Genomic DNA, 15,491 nt, shown 5'->3' with positions numbered 1-15,491 from the left:
TTTTCTTAAAAACACATATCCTTTCTATCCAGGATATGCTAATGTCAGGATCTTCAAAGGGTTATGAAACATTTTTATGTTTTCTATGCTATGTTGGCAGTAATGTAAGGCGTTCTGCTATGTAGTTAGGGGTGAACCTAAACCACAGGCAGAGATGTGAGAAACCTCGAATTAACAAGGACAACGGTGGTGAGAGGATGACCAAAAGCCCTTCCTCATTCAACCAGAAAAACTATGGATGACCACATTTACGGACGAGCACATTTACATATACAGACAGAAGTTAGATACATCGGGTTGGGCAGTTTCATACGGTCACACCTAGCTAATCACAAGAAACAGGTTTTCTCTTTCTTACCTGTGACACCAAAGGGTTTCATGTCCTGGATAGGAATCAATAAGATCTGTGCAGAATTCCACCTCTTCTTCTAGGAGCTGGGGAAGATTCACACTTGGCTCCTCTGTTGAGGCTGCCGCTGCTTCATCTTTTGGCTCACTTTTCAAAGAGTTGTGCTGCGGTACAGCACTGTCTATCGTAGTCTGGCTAATCAATGACTTTAGCAAGAACTGGCGATAGTGAAATCCACTGTGGTCTGAGACATGCATGGACGCCCAGTGTTTAGTAGAAGACAGTTCATCAAGAAGGATCTTGTAGGAAGAAAAAGGGACGTGAGAAGGACATTCACAAAGGCTTTTCCTTTCTCCTCAACAATGTACAAATCCTGCATGATGCTCTCTTGGAAGCAGAATGCAGCTAAGTTAACCAGTTAACTTCCCTCTTACTTTATAAAGCAAAAAAAGGATTCTTTGTTTGCTTGTTTGTTTTTGTTTTTTGAGCACATAGTTTACAGACTCATTATTCTTTGCCTTCATTACCACACTGTGGATAACCATCACCACCACCGAAAACCAAAAACTTGACCTGCTTCATTCCTGGTTCGAGGCGACGGTTTTCCGGTACTGACTGATCTCTCCCCACATCTCACTTATCTTTTCCTTTGCAGAAGTAATCTTTCCCTCGGAACCTCCACAGTACTTGTACACTTTCACATAAACAACAGTTGCAGGTGTCTTCATTATCACTGAATTGTAAGGACGTTTCATTTTTAATATAACAACAAATTGGTAGAGGGTATTTATCCAGTCCAATTGATGTTTCCATTCTCTTCTGTTCATTAGCATCAGAGTAGATTACAAACACTTGATGAATGAATGAGAAATTTAATGAAGCCAGGGGCAAGTAGAAAGGACTAAGATTACTGACCTATATGGGCAAAGTATACAGTTAAATGTTTTTCATATCTTCTTTAAGGTATTTTTTTTTGTTTGGTTGGTTTTTTTTTTAAATTTTACCTTTGTTAACACAGGACCAGTCTGGTGTCAGAGTTCAGGCTGGCCTAAAACACAATCTTTCTGCTTTAGGCTTTTGAGGGCTGGATCCTTAAGTTCTGATGGGTTCAATCATAGCCACTACATTCATTTACAAAGCTACAGCTGACAAGTCTCCAAGAAAAACATTTGGCAAACCTACAGCCATTTCTACTTGAGCCTCTATCTGAAAAATATCATAAGGCTACTATGATTTGTAAGACTCAGCCCACTGTCGACAGGACAGGAAGTCGTCTTTAGAAGCTTTTTTCCTTTAGTGTGGCTTCTCAATATAGAATGATAGTACCATGGCTATCTAAACTCAATGTATATAACATGAAAAACTTTAAGATTATTTATGACTAGATATTTTTCTATTTTAAAAAAGATTTAATTTACTGTTTAATTTTGAGGCAAGTACAGTACATAGATGAAAGTTTTTCAATAAAACCAATTTAGTTATTTTAAACCATTCTTCAGTGGGCTGGGGAGATGGCTCGGTTGGTGGAGCACTTGCCACACAAGCATGAGGACCTGAGGACAGACTCCCGGTTAGGGGGGTAAAGGCAGGAGGAGCACAGAGGCTTGCTGACCAGTTAAGACTGGACACTTCAGGTCCAGTGTGAGACTTATCTCAGAAAGGTGGGGGCTGGGTAGATGTCTTAATGGAAAAGCATTTGTTCCATGAGCATGATGACCTGAGTTCAAACTCCCAGTGTCTGTAGAGAAAGCCAGGCATGCCTGCATATGCCTGTACTAGGTAGATACCAAGAACTCACTGGCTGGCCAGCTAGCCAGAAGGGTGAGTTTCTGGTCCAGTGAGAGATCCTGTAGGAAGGTAATTAAGAGAAAGAGCAATAGACAAAGCTGCTTGCCTGTTTGCTCTGGTGCACATAGGCATACATGCATATAAAATAAGGGGGGGGGGAATTGAGGGGGTGGGGGAAAGACCCCCAAATCAACCTCTGGCCTCTACATATACACATGTGCACAAATATTTCCCAGCTGGAAACTTAAGGAAAACAAACCCTATGCTATTCTTCTCTTTATGTTTAAGAATGTATAGCAAATCATAAAACAAACCAGAAATTTCAGAGCATTTTCTTATTTTAGGGTCTTTTTTTTTTTCCTAGAATAAAATGCTACATAGGCAATTATTTAAAAGCAAAGACAGCAATTACTTTTAGATGACTTTAAAAACACTGAAGAATGGCTTCAATGTCAGGTGCTGACAAGATGAGTGCCTTTGTAGAATATATCTTAAGTGTCCCTACTCTTTTCTAACTTCCATGTAAAAAGAATATATAAACATAGCAGCAGGCTATAGAACAGAGGAGTTGATTGGCCTAGAACAAAGTATGACAACACCCATGCCAGCGCTTGTACACTGCTTGTACACTTTTCTAGAAAGTTTTCCTCTGATTACAGAAGTGATTATACTGGTTAGGTTTTTGTCAATGTGATACAAACTAGAGCATTTAAGAAGAATGAATCTTAGTTAAGGAAATTCCTCCATAACACTTGTCTTGGTTAATGACTGACGTTGGAGGTCCCATCCCATAGGAAGCAATACCACTTTGGGCAAGTGGTCCTGGGTGGTTTAAGAAAACAGGCTGAGTAGCAGTGCCTCCTCGGCATCTGCCTGAGTTCCTGCCCCGACTTCATTTGGTGATAGAGTATGACCTGAGAGTTTTAAGATGAAATAAACTAAACTTAAACTAAGACAGTGGTTAAAAAAATGATCATTATAGAAACAGTAATACAAGGAAAAATTTAAAAAACACATCGCACATTAATCCCCTGGGAGATAACTTTTGAACTGATTCTATTCTGCTTAAATTTTAAGTGCATTAGTGATGGCTAATCTTCACTGTCAACTTAGCTGGCTCTACAATCAGTGTGGAATAGACTTCTGGGTACGACTGTGTGGGTACTGCTACAGTGATTAGCCAGGGGCAGACCCATCCTCAACCCTGAGAGGTGGCATTCACCTGGTTCTATTGCTGACTGAGAACTCAATGTGGCCAGCTGCCTCATGTTCCTTCTGCCATGATGGACATGCCGCCTCAAAACTGTAAGTCAAAATCCCCCTCCCACATGTTTCTTCTTGTAGGTGTTTAGTCACAGTAACAAGAGTGATCAAGAGGACACTGCTACCGCAATGAACATTCTGCAGCAGCACCTTTCACTATCACCCAGCAGTTCACCCTCAAGATGAGCATTTGACTATTTACTTATTTCTACTCACATGTGAGTAACCATGTGCATATCTAATCTCCTATTCAGGAAGATAAATTGTAGAGCCTTTCAAGAGGGCATGTTATAGTATCTGTCATCAGTCTTAAAAAGTTGTCTTTGTTGCCGGAGTCCAGCCTGGCACCAATACCTTGACGAAAGCAGCGATGTTCTTTGGCAATTCTTCTGTCTACAACTCTTTGTTTTTCTAAGACCAGTAGACGATGCTTTTGCATTGGTTCGCCTTGCAACTCTGCTGGTCTTCTTTGGGTTTTGTCTTTGCTGACTACACTCTTGCATTGGTTTGCCTTGCTTTCTTCGCTGATCTTTGTTTGTTGTGACTTTGTATAGAGAAAGACACCAAAGAACATCTGGTGGTATTCCAGCTGCTTCGTGTGGCTACCAAGGACTCCGGTGCTGACCAGCAGAGCCTCCCTGTGTCTTCTGGATGAGCTGCTGCTACTGATTTGTGTTGGTGACTACACTGGACTGCACTGCTGATTTGTGTTTGGTGACTACACTGGACTGCACTGCTGATTTGTGTTTGGTGTTTTGCTAGTGGGCTGGACTCCTGACAAAGAAGATTGGAATCACCCCAAAGAATTATTTCTAAACGGTCCACAACCTCCATTTTTTATGAACCTTTCTTTCCCCCTACGTCTGGTAGGTGGTAGGCTAGAAGGGAGGATGGAATGTTAAAGAAGCATAATTAAAGTAGGCTTTGAAAAATCTAAGTCTACAAGTAATTGATTAAAAATTCATACACTTGTGATATACAATATAATCATAAGTGTGTATACATTGAGAGATTATAAAAACCAAGCTAATTACCTCAGAGTTATCATTGTTTTTATCATGAGACTATTTAAGATATTCCTGCCACAAGCTTTGGCTATATACATGAGATACTATTCTTTTAAAATGTATTGATTTTTGTGTCTGAGTGTTTTGTTTGCATGTATGTATCTTATGCCTGTGGAGGTCAGAAGAGGGTGTCAAATCTCTAGGAATTAGTGTTAAAAGCAGTTATGAGCCACCATATGGGTACTGAGAAACAAACTCCAGTCCTCTGTTAGAGCAGTGAGTGCTCTTAACCCCTGAGCGATCACTAAGCAATCGCTTCGTGCCCTACATATAATATAATTCTGGACACTAAGTGGTATGAGGTCTTTAGGGCTTATTCATTCCATGTAAGTAAACTCTCCTTTATCACTTCCTCTACTTTTCTAACTATTGTTTTACTTGGTTTCCAATGAATTCAAACTTTTTTAGATTCCACATAAAAGTGAGATTATACATTTACATGGCTTATTTTTACCTAGCATACATCTTCCAGGCCTCTATTTTCTTCTCAGATTTAAAAAATCTATTTTAGTTCAGTTTATACCTAAAAAAAGAATCTAACTTAATTGTTTTCTAAAAAGTCAATCCAAATATTACCAGTTGTCACAAACTGAGTAAATATTCTTTTTTCTATGTAGCATGTCATATTTAACATTAATGGAATCTTCACATAATTATATGTACTAAGAATTATTTCTGGAGTTTACATATTTTTATCATTACCTAGTCTACTTTTTAAAAAAGTCCTGTCTTTTAATTACTTAACATAATTAAATACCAAATGCCATAGTGTCTGTTTAATTTTTTAGCTGTTTTTTAAGCTTTTCTTTTCTAATCGAAGTTATAAACATCCATTTTTTGCATATTCAGAACAGTGTTAACATTATTTGCTGATTTCAAATATTTTTACATACACACACCTGCAGAAAAAGCCTCCCCCGCCCCCCCACCCCCCAATACCAAGGGAATAAATTCTCATCCCCCAACTAGTCTCAGGCACTCAATCTTTGACTATCTGAATTCATCACACACTGATCACATGGTCTGATTTTTTTTTGTTTGGTTTTTTTGTTTGTTTGTTTGTTTGTTTTTTGTTGTTTGAGACAGGGTTCCTCTGTATATAGCCCTGGCTGTCCTGGAACTCATTTTGTAGACCAGGCTGGCCTCGAACTCAGAAATCCGCCTGCCTCTGCCTCCCAAGTGCTGGGATTAAAGGCGTGCGCCACCACTGCCTGGCCCATGGTCTGATTTTGAATCTGGTTACTTTTAATCACATTTTCAGATTCACTTACATCACAGTGTTCCTGTAATTCATTCCTTAGTATGGTCAACAGTCCATTTTACTAAGATGTGTTACCCCGAGCTTTCCTTTTCTCACTGGATATGCATTTGAGTTGTCATTAGTCTGGGGCTATGGACACCCTTACTCATATGTGGTTTAGTATGAACACACCTATGGTTTTCCAGAGGCATAAAAGAACCATCTTTTTCTACCAAGAGAACAATCTCCTGGTTTTAGCTATACCTGATCCCTCCCATATACAGCAATTCTACAGTTTTCTCTCTTTTTAATGTTAAGCTGTTTTCCATAGTTGATGACCCCAGATTCTATTCCTACCAGCCATAATAAGGACCCCCTTTCTGAATCCTTACTGACAGTTGCTGCTGTCTGCCATTACTATTGCCATTCTAGATGGTTTGAGACAGTGTTTCACTCCCTATGGTTATGATTTTAATGTCTCTCTTCTGTTAATCATGACAATGTCTTTTTTGTCTTTATTAGACATTTGTACATTTCTATTTTTTTCAAATGGAATGACAGTCAATCTTTAGTTAGCTAGTCACAATAGATTTTGCTTATCTATATCATACTCCCCAACCTCAAAAATAATCTGTAACATTTACAAAAATGTGTTTATTGAAACATAGAAACATGACGGGCAGTGGTGGCGCACGCCTTTAATTCCAGCTTTTGAGAGGCAGAGGCAGGCAGATTTCCAAGTTCAGGGCCAGCCTGGACTACAGAGTGAGTTTCAGGACAGTCAGGGCTACACAGAGAAATCCTGTCTCGAAAAAACAAACAAAACAAAATAAAACAGAAACCAAACATAGAAACATAAAACATAAAATAAAATGCCATGTGTCTACTCCACAGCACCATTAGTCACCATTACTCTCTAGTCTTTCTTCATGACTAAAACAAACACACAAACCAAACCATAACAGCACTATATGTCTATATAAACACGTGGTGACAACATCCCAGCCACTGTCCAACCACTCAAAAGAATTTGTTGTTTCATTAAAACACTAATGTACTAAAACTATGTAAAGTTTACACTATATTTAGTTTTATTCCAATAACCTACTATAAACATTTTTCTTTAAGTCATTTAAAAAAGAATGATCCTTAGTAGACTAAAACACTCCAGTTTGTGATGGACTGTAAAGTTAACGAATCCCTCACTTCAGAGGGCATGCCTTTCTAATGTTTTACAATTGTAAATGCTACTTTTATATATCAAACCTTGTATTTAATAGCCAGCACTGAGTACTAAGTAACACCACTATGACAATCAGTAGTCCGTGGGACAGCTGTTGAGGAATTAACATCACACTCTTTTCAGGGGCAGGAAAGTGCGGGTACGAGAAGCTGGGGAGCTTTCTTGAGGCTACAGAGCAAATTGGTAGAACAGCTAGAATACAAATTAGGTCTGTATGCCACAAAGAGGCACGTTTAACTATGCTGTAACTAGACTGTCTCTGTCATCGTTTAATTAAGAGAGACGAAGTCCATGAACAGAAATGCTCTGACTCATCATCTCACTAGTACTGGATATCTAGCACGGCAAGATACTATTAACTTTCTACTCTTGCAATGCTGCTAGCGCGTGTATATGTCCTTTGTTTGTAAATGTTTTTACCCTTGGTTTGCAGTCCGAGAGTTTGAATCTGGTGCTGTACGACTCAGGTACGTCTTCTCGAATCTACCCAAGTCTATTCTGAGATGACACTTCACTAAGTTGCCCATCCCCAGTGGCTGAGCTCACTATGTAGCCCTGATTCCATTCCGCTTGTGCTCCTCCTGCCTCCCATTTGAGTAGCTGTGATCCCAAGTGTGCACCACACTCAGACTGAAACGCACTTCTCAGCTGCTCTAGACAACGGGTACTTTTGTTAAGTACTACTTCTCAGAGATAAAGCGCAAAACCCAGACCCTTAGAACAACAGGAACAGTCTTTAAAAACAATTCAGTACATTTTACTGAAACAAGCAAAGAGCACACAAGGCTAGTGACAGGAAGCACAGCAAGTCCTCCTGAAGACAAGGAAGTGGACGAGATGTGAGCACAGCACAGAAGTAGATCCAGGGAGCTGGGTCAAAATCTCAACAGTGAGCTATGCATTTACCGTAAGATGGTCTCAAATGAGCAAGGATTTCTCCTTGGTGCATTGCTGCTGATGTTATGAGAATGGGCCCTGAAAGGGTCCAGGACTAGCAGGCAAGTCTCCCGTCACGTTTCATCCCACTGACCTTTCAGTCCCAATTCACCCCCCAGGCTCCACCCCACTATCATGCTATAGAGCAGAGATAAAGAACTGCAGTAATCAGTATCCCTGACATTAACCACGTGACCTGTGCATCTCTACTCCCACGAAGCTGCTGTTTCTAGTGAACCATTTCTGCTGTTTCCAAATGGACTCAGAGCTCCCCACTCTCCAAGAGTTATGCTACTTTCTAACTGTCGGTTGGACTCTCTCCAGTAGAGTTCATCTGGTGGACAGTACCAGTCTAGTGCCAGCAGCTGGGAATGATAACCTTTTAGAAAAGAACCATATATTGATAACTAAGCCGGTGAAGCCCGCTGCAGCTCATCTCACCTAATCTTTTTATTGGTAGGAGGACCTGTGTGAGAAAGAAACCTGTGTGAAAGAAACCCAGAATGTTCGGTACACTAGCTCAGGCAACCCTCACACTAACATCAAGATAGACAGCAGTCTTTATTTTAAAAATAAAATCTCAAAGGATTACTCTCCTTGTCCCTACAATATGAGCCAGGCTGATGCAATGCTAAGAGTGTCTTGTCTGCTCTGCCTGTTCCTTTGGGTAGCTCCCTCCTGAAACTCACAGCCATGAACAGAGATGGAGCGGTCTACTCTCCTCTGTTGGCTTAAATTCCCTTGGAAGTGAAAACTATATTTACCCTGAAAGACTAGGAGATGAGGAAAAGGGAACTTGGAAGAGAGACCAGAGCTGGTGAACCACAACGACAGGCAGCTCTCTTGGAGCGCACTGACCTTCAACTGCACCTCTTTCAACTGCCCCAACCCCGGGAGGCTTTTAGAAAAGAACCATATATTGTTATGGAATCCTAATACCATAAACAACAAAGGAAAAATGGAGATGACTCTGTAACAGAAAAAGGAACAAAGGGGCTTTCATTCTGACTGATGAGTACTAAATGTTCTAGATGACCCAAGGATAGCTAAGTCTAAGCCTCAAAACACTCCAGAAACTTCCATCTCCCCATCTCTAAAGGGAAAAAACAATGCTGTGAGAGGTGAGAGCCGCACTGAACCTCTGGAGAGCACCTGTATGGGGAGATGCCCCCTGATCCTGGCACCACAGGCCTGCAGAGGCCTTGGGCACCCACGTGACTTATAGGCTTCTTTCCAAGTCTGTCCCCGCTCTCTCCTTTCCTTCCTGAGAGCCAAGGATATGAATATGAATCTGCTATTTCAGCTCCTTGACAGGTGTCCAGAGACCACCATGATATAATTTCAATTCTCCGTAATTTAATAATCTTAGTGAGTTGTATTGACCCCTTATGTTGGGTTCTTTATGCCTTTAGTCTACCAACATATTTCCTTTACCAGTGTCTCGAGCTGTACCAGTGGGAGATGCCAACCCTTCTGTAATTATGAGGATTTCTCTGGAAACCACGGCCGCCTTGGTCCTCTGGGGCTGCTGGAACACCACTTTGAGGGGTAAATTACTACCGAGATTAAAGGGTGGATGGGCAGCATTGGCGATGGAGAATGAATACCTTCAGATCCAGCTTGGCCACGTTCTGTAAAACCCAGATGCGATGGGACCAGGCATTGTAGTTGCTGGGATATCTCCCTGCTGCTTCACTGCAGACTTCCATCTCTTCCTGTATTATCCGCTGTGTCCTCTCTGCAGGAACTGCACCTAAGCTTCCTTTGGCCACAGAGGAGGGCAGGAACGTTTCCTGACTTAACTGCTGCAGCACCCAGCGCCTATTAATATAGCACAGGGGAAAGAAGAGGGAAGAACATGGGTGAGAGAGGAAAATAATCATTTCCCTTGATTCTAGTTTCAATGTACAGGTAATACAAACATAATCGATAAGCTCAGGTATGGGGCTATCAAGGGGCTGCTGCTACTGTGCAATGTAAGTCAACTTAACAGTGTGTGAGGGATGGGGCTGCCATTCAGTCACATCTTTGACCCGTAATTATTCCTGTCTGAAAGAATTACAGGGATGGAAATGGAGAGGAGCCTGAGGAAAAGAAGGTCCAGCGACAGGCCCAAAGTGGGATCCAGCTCAAGGGGAGGTACCAAGGCCTGACACCATTACTGAGGCTATGGAGCACTCACAAAAAGGGACCTAGCAGTCTGCCCTGCAAAAGACCCAACAAGCAGCTGAAAGAGTCAGATGCAGATACTTGCGTCAACCAATGGACAGAAGCAGCTGACCCCTGTTGTTGAATTAGGGAAAAGCTGAAAGAAGCTGAGAAGGGTGATCCTGCAGGAGGACCAGCAGTCTTAATTAATCTGGATCCCAAAACAGACAGCACATACCAGCTGATATGAGGCCCCTAACACACATATAGTAGAGGACTTCCAGGTCTGTGTTCATTCAGAGATGAAGCACCCAACCCTCAAGAGACTGGAGGACCCAGGGAGTTTAGAGGTCAGGTAGGGTGGGGGGTGGGGACATCCACGTGGGGACTGGGTGGGGTAGGGAGGAGGTGTGTGATGTGGAGCAGTTGGAGGGTGGATGGGGGAGGGGCAGGGAATGGAATATGGAGTGTAAAAAATAAATTAAAAATAAAATTAAAAAAAGAAAGTTTCATGCTCATGTTTTGATTTTGTAAGAACAATAGCCTCTTGTTTTTCTATAAAAATACATTGTTTCTAAACTTAAAACAAACAAACAAACAAAACCAGTGTGGGTCAGAAGGGAGACATGAGAATTACAGACAGGAAAGGGAAGCTTGTCTAAAACTTAAAATCCATCAAAAAGAAGTCATCAGTTCCAAAATGCCAACTTCCAAACTCTACTTGACCAAGAAATATGTGCCTGCATGTGCGTGCGTGCGTGCGTGCGTGTGTGTGTGTGTGTGTGTGTGTGTGTGTGGTAGGCTGGGCACATGGCTGAGGGCACTGGGAGGAGGCAGCTAACTCATGTGCCAGCTATGTGTGCACGCCTCTCCTGCATTTGTTTGCAAACAAAGGGCTCTGTTTTGATAGCTGTCATTAAGCAAAATTTCTATAAATCAGCATAAAATGTGGAAAACATAAAATATATTGAAGCATCAAGGTTGGCAATTTCCTCAGCCACAGATTTTCCTCTTGTCTATGTATATTTTGCATCAGCATACATTTCAGTCAAAAGCAATAGAAAAGGTTTCAAACCACTTTATAATTTTATGGAAGCATACTTTCAGACTGAAAAATTTCAAACCCGTAGGTACAAAAAAACGAGTAAGAAAATTCATTTCATTGTTAAACAATGAAGTTTCACAACAGAACAGTTTTGGTTTTAAATTACAGATCTCCTCCCCAGTAACTGAGATGTGTGTTCATCGTTTCCTTCTGGCACCGGCCGACCCTTCACCTCCCTCCCCCAACACTAGCATACGACTCTCTGAGGCATACCATGCCAATTTTGGTAAGGAAGAAAATACAACTAACTGGTTTGATAAGAGCCCACTCACAGTGCTAGCCCAAGGTTTTAGCCCTGATGCCTCAAACCTGCTCAAAAACCCAACAGTGTTCATGACAGAAATGCTTGAGGTGTAAGGAGGACAAAGTGACGGAGAATAACTTCTTCAGACCAGCAGGCCACACTGGTGTAGTTTAGCGAAGGGAGAGGAGTTACATGAGACCTCAGAAAAGCATGTTTTCCAATAACAGAATTTTCAGAGTCTTTAGTTGTATTCTGGCTGTCTCAGATTCCCACCCTAAAGACACTCTTTGCATTTATGTTTTTAATAGCTTTTCACTTACTCCAAACATCAATCAGTTACCTTTAGCTTCTTTAAAATTTACCTTTAATCATCTCAACCACTAGACCACCATGCCTACCAGGACCACAAGCTTATAGGGAGTTGGTCTGTTGCTGGGTATATAAATCCTAAATTCTAAAATCTAAAGATCTGGTTGCCATCCAGACAGGCAGGTCCTCACATCCAGTGGCCTTTGTTATGTAGACCTTGCTCCGAAATGTAAAGCCGCTGTGAACAGAAGGCTGGAGCCTGTGACTGGGCAGCAGAGAGAGGCAGGGCCTGAGAAACCAAATGAGGGGTCCTGGGAAAGACCATGGGGAGAAGGGGAGAGAAGATGGACAGAGCAGGAGGTCTGCATTAGACGGGATGGACCAGGAGCATGTGGCTGAGAGAAATGCCCCCTTAGCACAGGCTGATGGAGCAAACCAGCCTGGACTAGACTCAAACAGCAAGTAGCAAGAGGCCTGTGGTTTGGCTACAGGTGAGAACAGCATAGAATCTACCAAATCTAGGCTTACAGCTTATAAATAAAATACCAGGATTTTGTGTCTTACGAACTAGCTAGAATATATAATTCATTTACACAAGCCCATGTATTATAGCTAAGTATCTAAATGCAATCTCCAAAACTGTTACAGATGGCTGAAAGCAGCCAGCATTAGTGAGCACTTACTATGTGCCAGACATTGTAGCAGTGCTTGTATGCAGGATTTTAAGAGCACTGAACTATGAATTCTATGAGACAAGTATAAGTATTGGTCATGTTTTGTGAATATGAAGACTCAGACTTGGAAGGACTTGCTACCATGGCACTCAGGTAGCAAGTGATAATTCTTAGAATCAAATGTATATATACAATGTGACTCTAGAATTCAGATTCTGAACAAACACATAATCGTAAGCTATGATCTTACATACTGAACAGGAATAGAACACTATCAACACACCTGTGAATCCATGTCTCTGGACTCTTAGGAAACTTAGTTAAGGCCAGTTTTCCCAGATGCAGATCCTTAATTGGACTTAAAGTGCCAGAGAGGATGAGCTCTTTCCTGTAACAGAGAAGAAAACCGTCACTTCTCTATTCAAGCGTTCCTTATGGCTCTCAGTAAAATTCATGGTGAATCACCAAGAAGTATTAAAGAACAGACAACCAAACAGAGAGGCCGAGGTGAACGGCTCAGTGAGCAAAGTGCTTCCTGTGTGAGTGTGATCCCCAGAACCTACATAGAGATCAGGCCACAGCAGGCAGGAGCCTGTGATCTCAAGTGCAGGAGGCAGGGGGATTTGGGGCTGTCTCAAGTCACCACATAGGCGTCATCTGTCTGCAAACCCCTAGGTCTCATCCCAGAGAAACTAAACCAGGAATGGTATGAGTGAGCCATATTAAAGTTAAAAACTATTGCTTCATTTTGTCAACATGGCAAAAGCTAGGATCATCTGGGAAGAGGTACCTCAAGTGAGAAAAACCCGTCAGCATTAAGCTGGTCTATGGGCAAGTCTGTGGGGCAGTTTCTTGATTAGTGATTGATATGGGAGGCCCAGCCTCCTGTGGGCTGTGGTACCCTTGGTTCTGAGTTATATATGAAAATGGGCTGAGCAGGCATGGGAAGCAGCCAGGAAGCTAGCTGTGCTCTTCCACTTCTTCTGCTTCAGTTCCTGCCTCCAGGTTCCTTCCGTGAGCTCCTGCTCTGACTGCCTTCACTGACGTGTGTGTGTGTGTGTGTGTGTGTGTGAGAGAGAGAGAGAGACCTGAGACTTCTGAGATAAACCCTTTTCTCTCTGAGTTGATTTGGGTCATGATGTTTTACTACAGCAATAAAAACTTGACTAAGACAGGCATCAACTATGGTTTGGACATTTTAAATGATAAATTTTAGAAATAATCCCTAAATTTTCAATGGTAGGTGGCCCTGAGCACCTGATGAAATCTCATACTGCACGATTCAGGATGCAAATTCACTGCCCAGTATGTTCATGCTGTATTCAGTCAGCAGTTATGTGGTAGGTTGGAAGGTACAGGGGCCTCGGTACGTATCTTCCTAGGATAAGGAGGGAACCACTGTATGTATTCTTCTCTTCAAATCCTTCTAGCTTTTGCTCCCAGAAGTTCTCTCAGCTGCTTCCTCCACCCTTTAGCAGCCCCTACTGTATTTTATTTTATTTTTCCTAGTTCATTTTGTTGTACATTCTGGCTCTAAGATACACTTCCTGCCTTGGTCTTTGAGTCAGTCATTTCTCCAGTAGGCCCAGTTCCTTTTACTGAGTGCGAGATCCAACTGGTTCTGATAGGCTAGAAAACGGTTTCATATGGATCAACCAAATATCCTATTTTACAGATGTAAAACCTGAAGTGTGGAGAGGCTCAGAAACTTGCTCAAAGTGGCAGAACCACCCTTCCTATTCAGACACCTCAGAAATGTCAATAATAGATGTTACTAAACTCTTAAAAATCAATCATAAATACAAAACCCAGTATTATGTGATTTTGTTTAAAATAAACAGAAAGTTAAGTAAAATATAATTTAAGTAATCTCTAATCATAAAGAATTATTATTTTTATGGCTCTGTCCATAAAAATTCAGAAGAACATTCAACAGACTTCATTTTTACTCATCATTCATATTCTGCTTTCTTTTAAGAAAATTTCCTTTAGTCTAATGAAAAACCAGTTGATTTAAACCCATGTACACATTTTTGTCATTTAGCTGAAAAACAAAACTTCAATAAAAATGGTTTTTGTCTGAATTAATTGAATGTCATCTCTCTTCTAATCCCCAAATGTCAGATTTTTTTCTTTTTAAAGATTTACTTATTTTATATATGTACACTGTAGCTGTCTTCAGACACACCAGATGAGGGCGTCAAATATCATTACAGATGGTTGTGAGTCATCATGTGGTTGCTGGGATTTGAACTCAGGACCTCTGGAAGAGAAGTCAGTGCTCTTAACCACTGCACCATCTCTCCAGCCCCCAAAGATTTATTTATTTATTTCATGTATGTAAGTACACTGCCACTGTCTTCAGTCACTCCAGAAGAAGGCATCAGATCCCATTACAGATGGTTGTGAGCCACCATGTGGTTGCTGGGATTTGAACTCAGGACCTCTGGAAGAGCAGTCAGTGCTCTTAACTGCTGAGCCACCTCTCCAGCCCTGTCAGATATTTCAAGTGCTCACAGTATCACAATTGTGATGGCTAAATGGATGCTGAAGGCCTGTGGCCTTAAATGTTCTTCCCATACATTCTCCTGGCACTCGAGTGCAGCTAAACTATCAGGCCACGCCTGGTGACCCAATCGCTCATACAAAGTGCCTATTATCCACACACACGGGGAGAAAACAAGAAAGCATCAAACAGTACATTGTAATTCAGCAGACCAATCTATATTTTAGGTAAAATATACTTATAGAAAATAGACAGTTACAAGGGGCATAGAACATGCATTAGAACTGTCGTGGAGATATTACAAAGAATTTGTCTAAGAAGTAAACACAGGATGCTATGGGCAATTGGTTCATATTTCATTTTTCAAGCAGCTAAAACTCACAGGGTTCTACGTCTTCAGAAATCTGGACAGACGTCATTTTACCCCTGAAGGAAACAACCTACCTGACATTCCATGCAGTGGTGAAGTCTGGGTTGAGAAGCAGCAGGGTGCAGGTGACGTCAGCCAGTTCTAAAATAAAGAGATGCACATAAGCACACGGCCCTGCTCAGCAGAGCCCGGCGCCTTTGATGGTCCTCGTCACTCTTTCATTACAACCTGTATCTCAGGCCATACGAA

At 41.6% G+C, this 15,491-nt stretch overlaps 1 protein-coding gene across 2 annotated transcripts in view; it reads right to left on the bottom strand.

Annotated features, from left to right (window-relative positions):
- Ptar1 (protein prenyltransferase alpha subunit repeat containing 1) overlaps nucleotides 1–15,491 on the bottom strand; it is a 45,525-nt gene that overhangs the window by 14,425 nt on the left and 15,609 nt on the right. For both annotated transcript variants that reach the window (XM_006527361.4, NM_028208.1), the window contains exons 3-6: nucleotides 15,317–15,383; nucleotides 12,650–12,754; nucleotides 9,494–9,707; nucleotides 359–648 (exon numbers count right to left, since the gene is read on the bottom strand). In XM_006527361.4, coding sequence (XP_006527424.1) covers nucleotides 359–648; nucleotides 9,494–9,707; nucleotides 12,650–12,754; nucleotides 15,317–15,383 — 676 coding nt within the window. The remainder of the gene's footprint in view (nucleotides 1–358; nucleotides 649–9,493; nucleotides 9,708–12,649; nucleotides 12,755–15,316; nucleotides 15,384–15,491) is intronic.

The sequence above is a fragment of the Mus musculus genome, chromosome 19 (genome assembly GCF_000001635.26).
Source record: "Mus musculus strain C57BL/6J chromosome 19, GRCm38.p6 C57BL/6J".
In the NCBI taxonomy this organism is placed as follows: domain Eukaryota; kingdom Metazoa; phylum Chordata; class Mammalia; order Rodentia; family Muridae; genus Mus; species Mus musculus.
The sequence above is the reverse complement of the archived record's forward strand: the minus strand, read 5'-3'. Positions and strand labels throughout refer to the sequence as shown.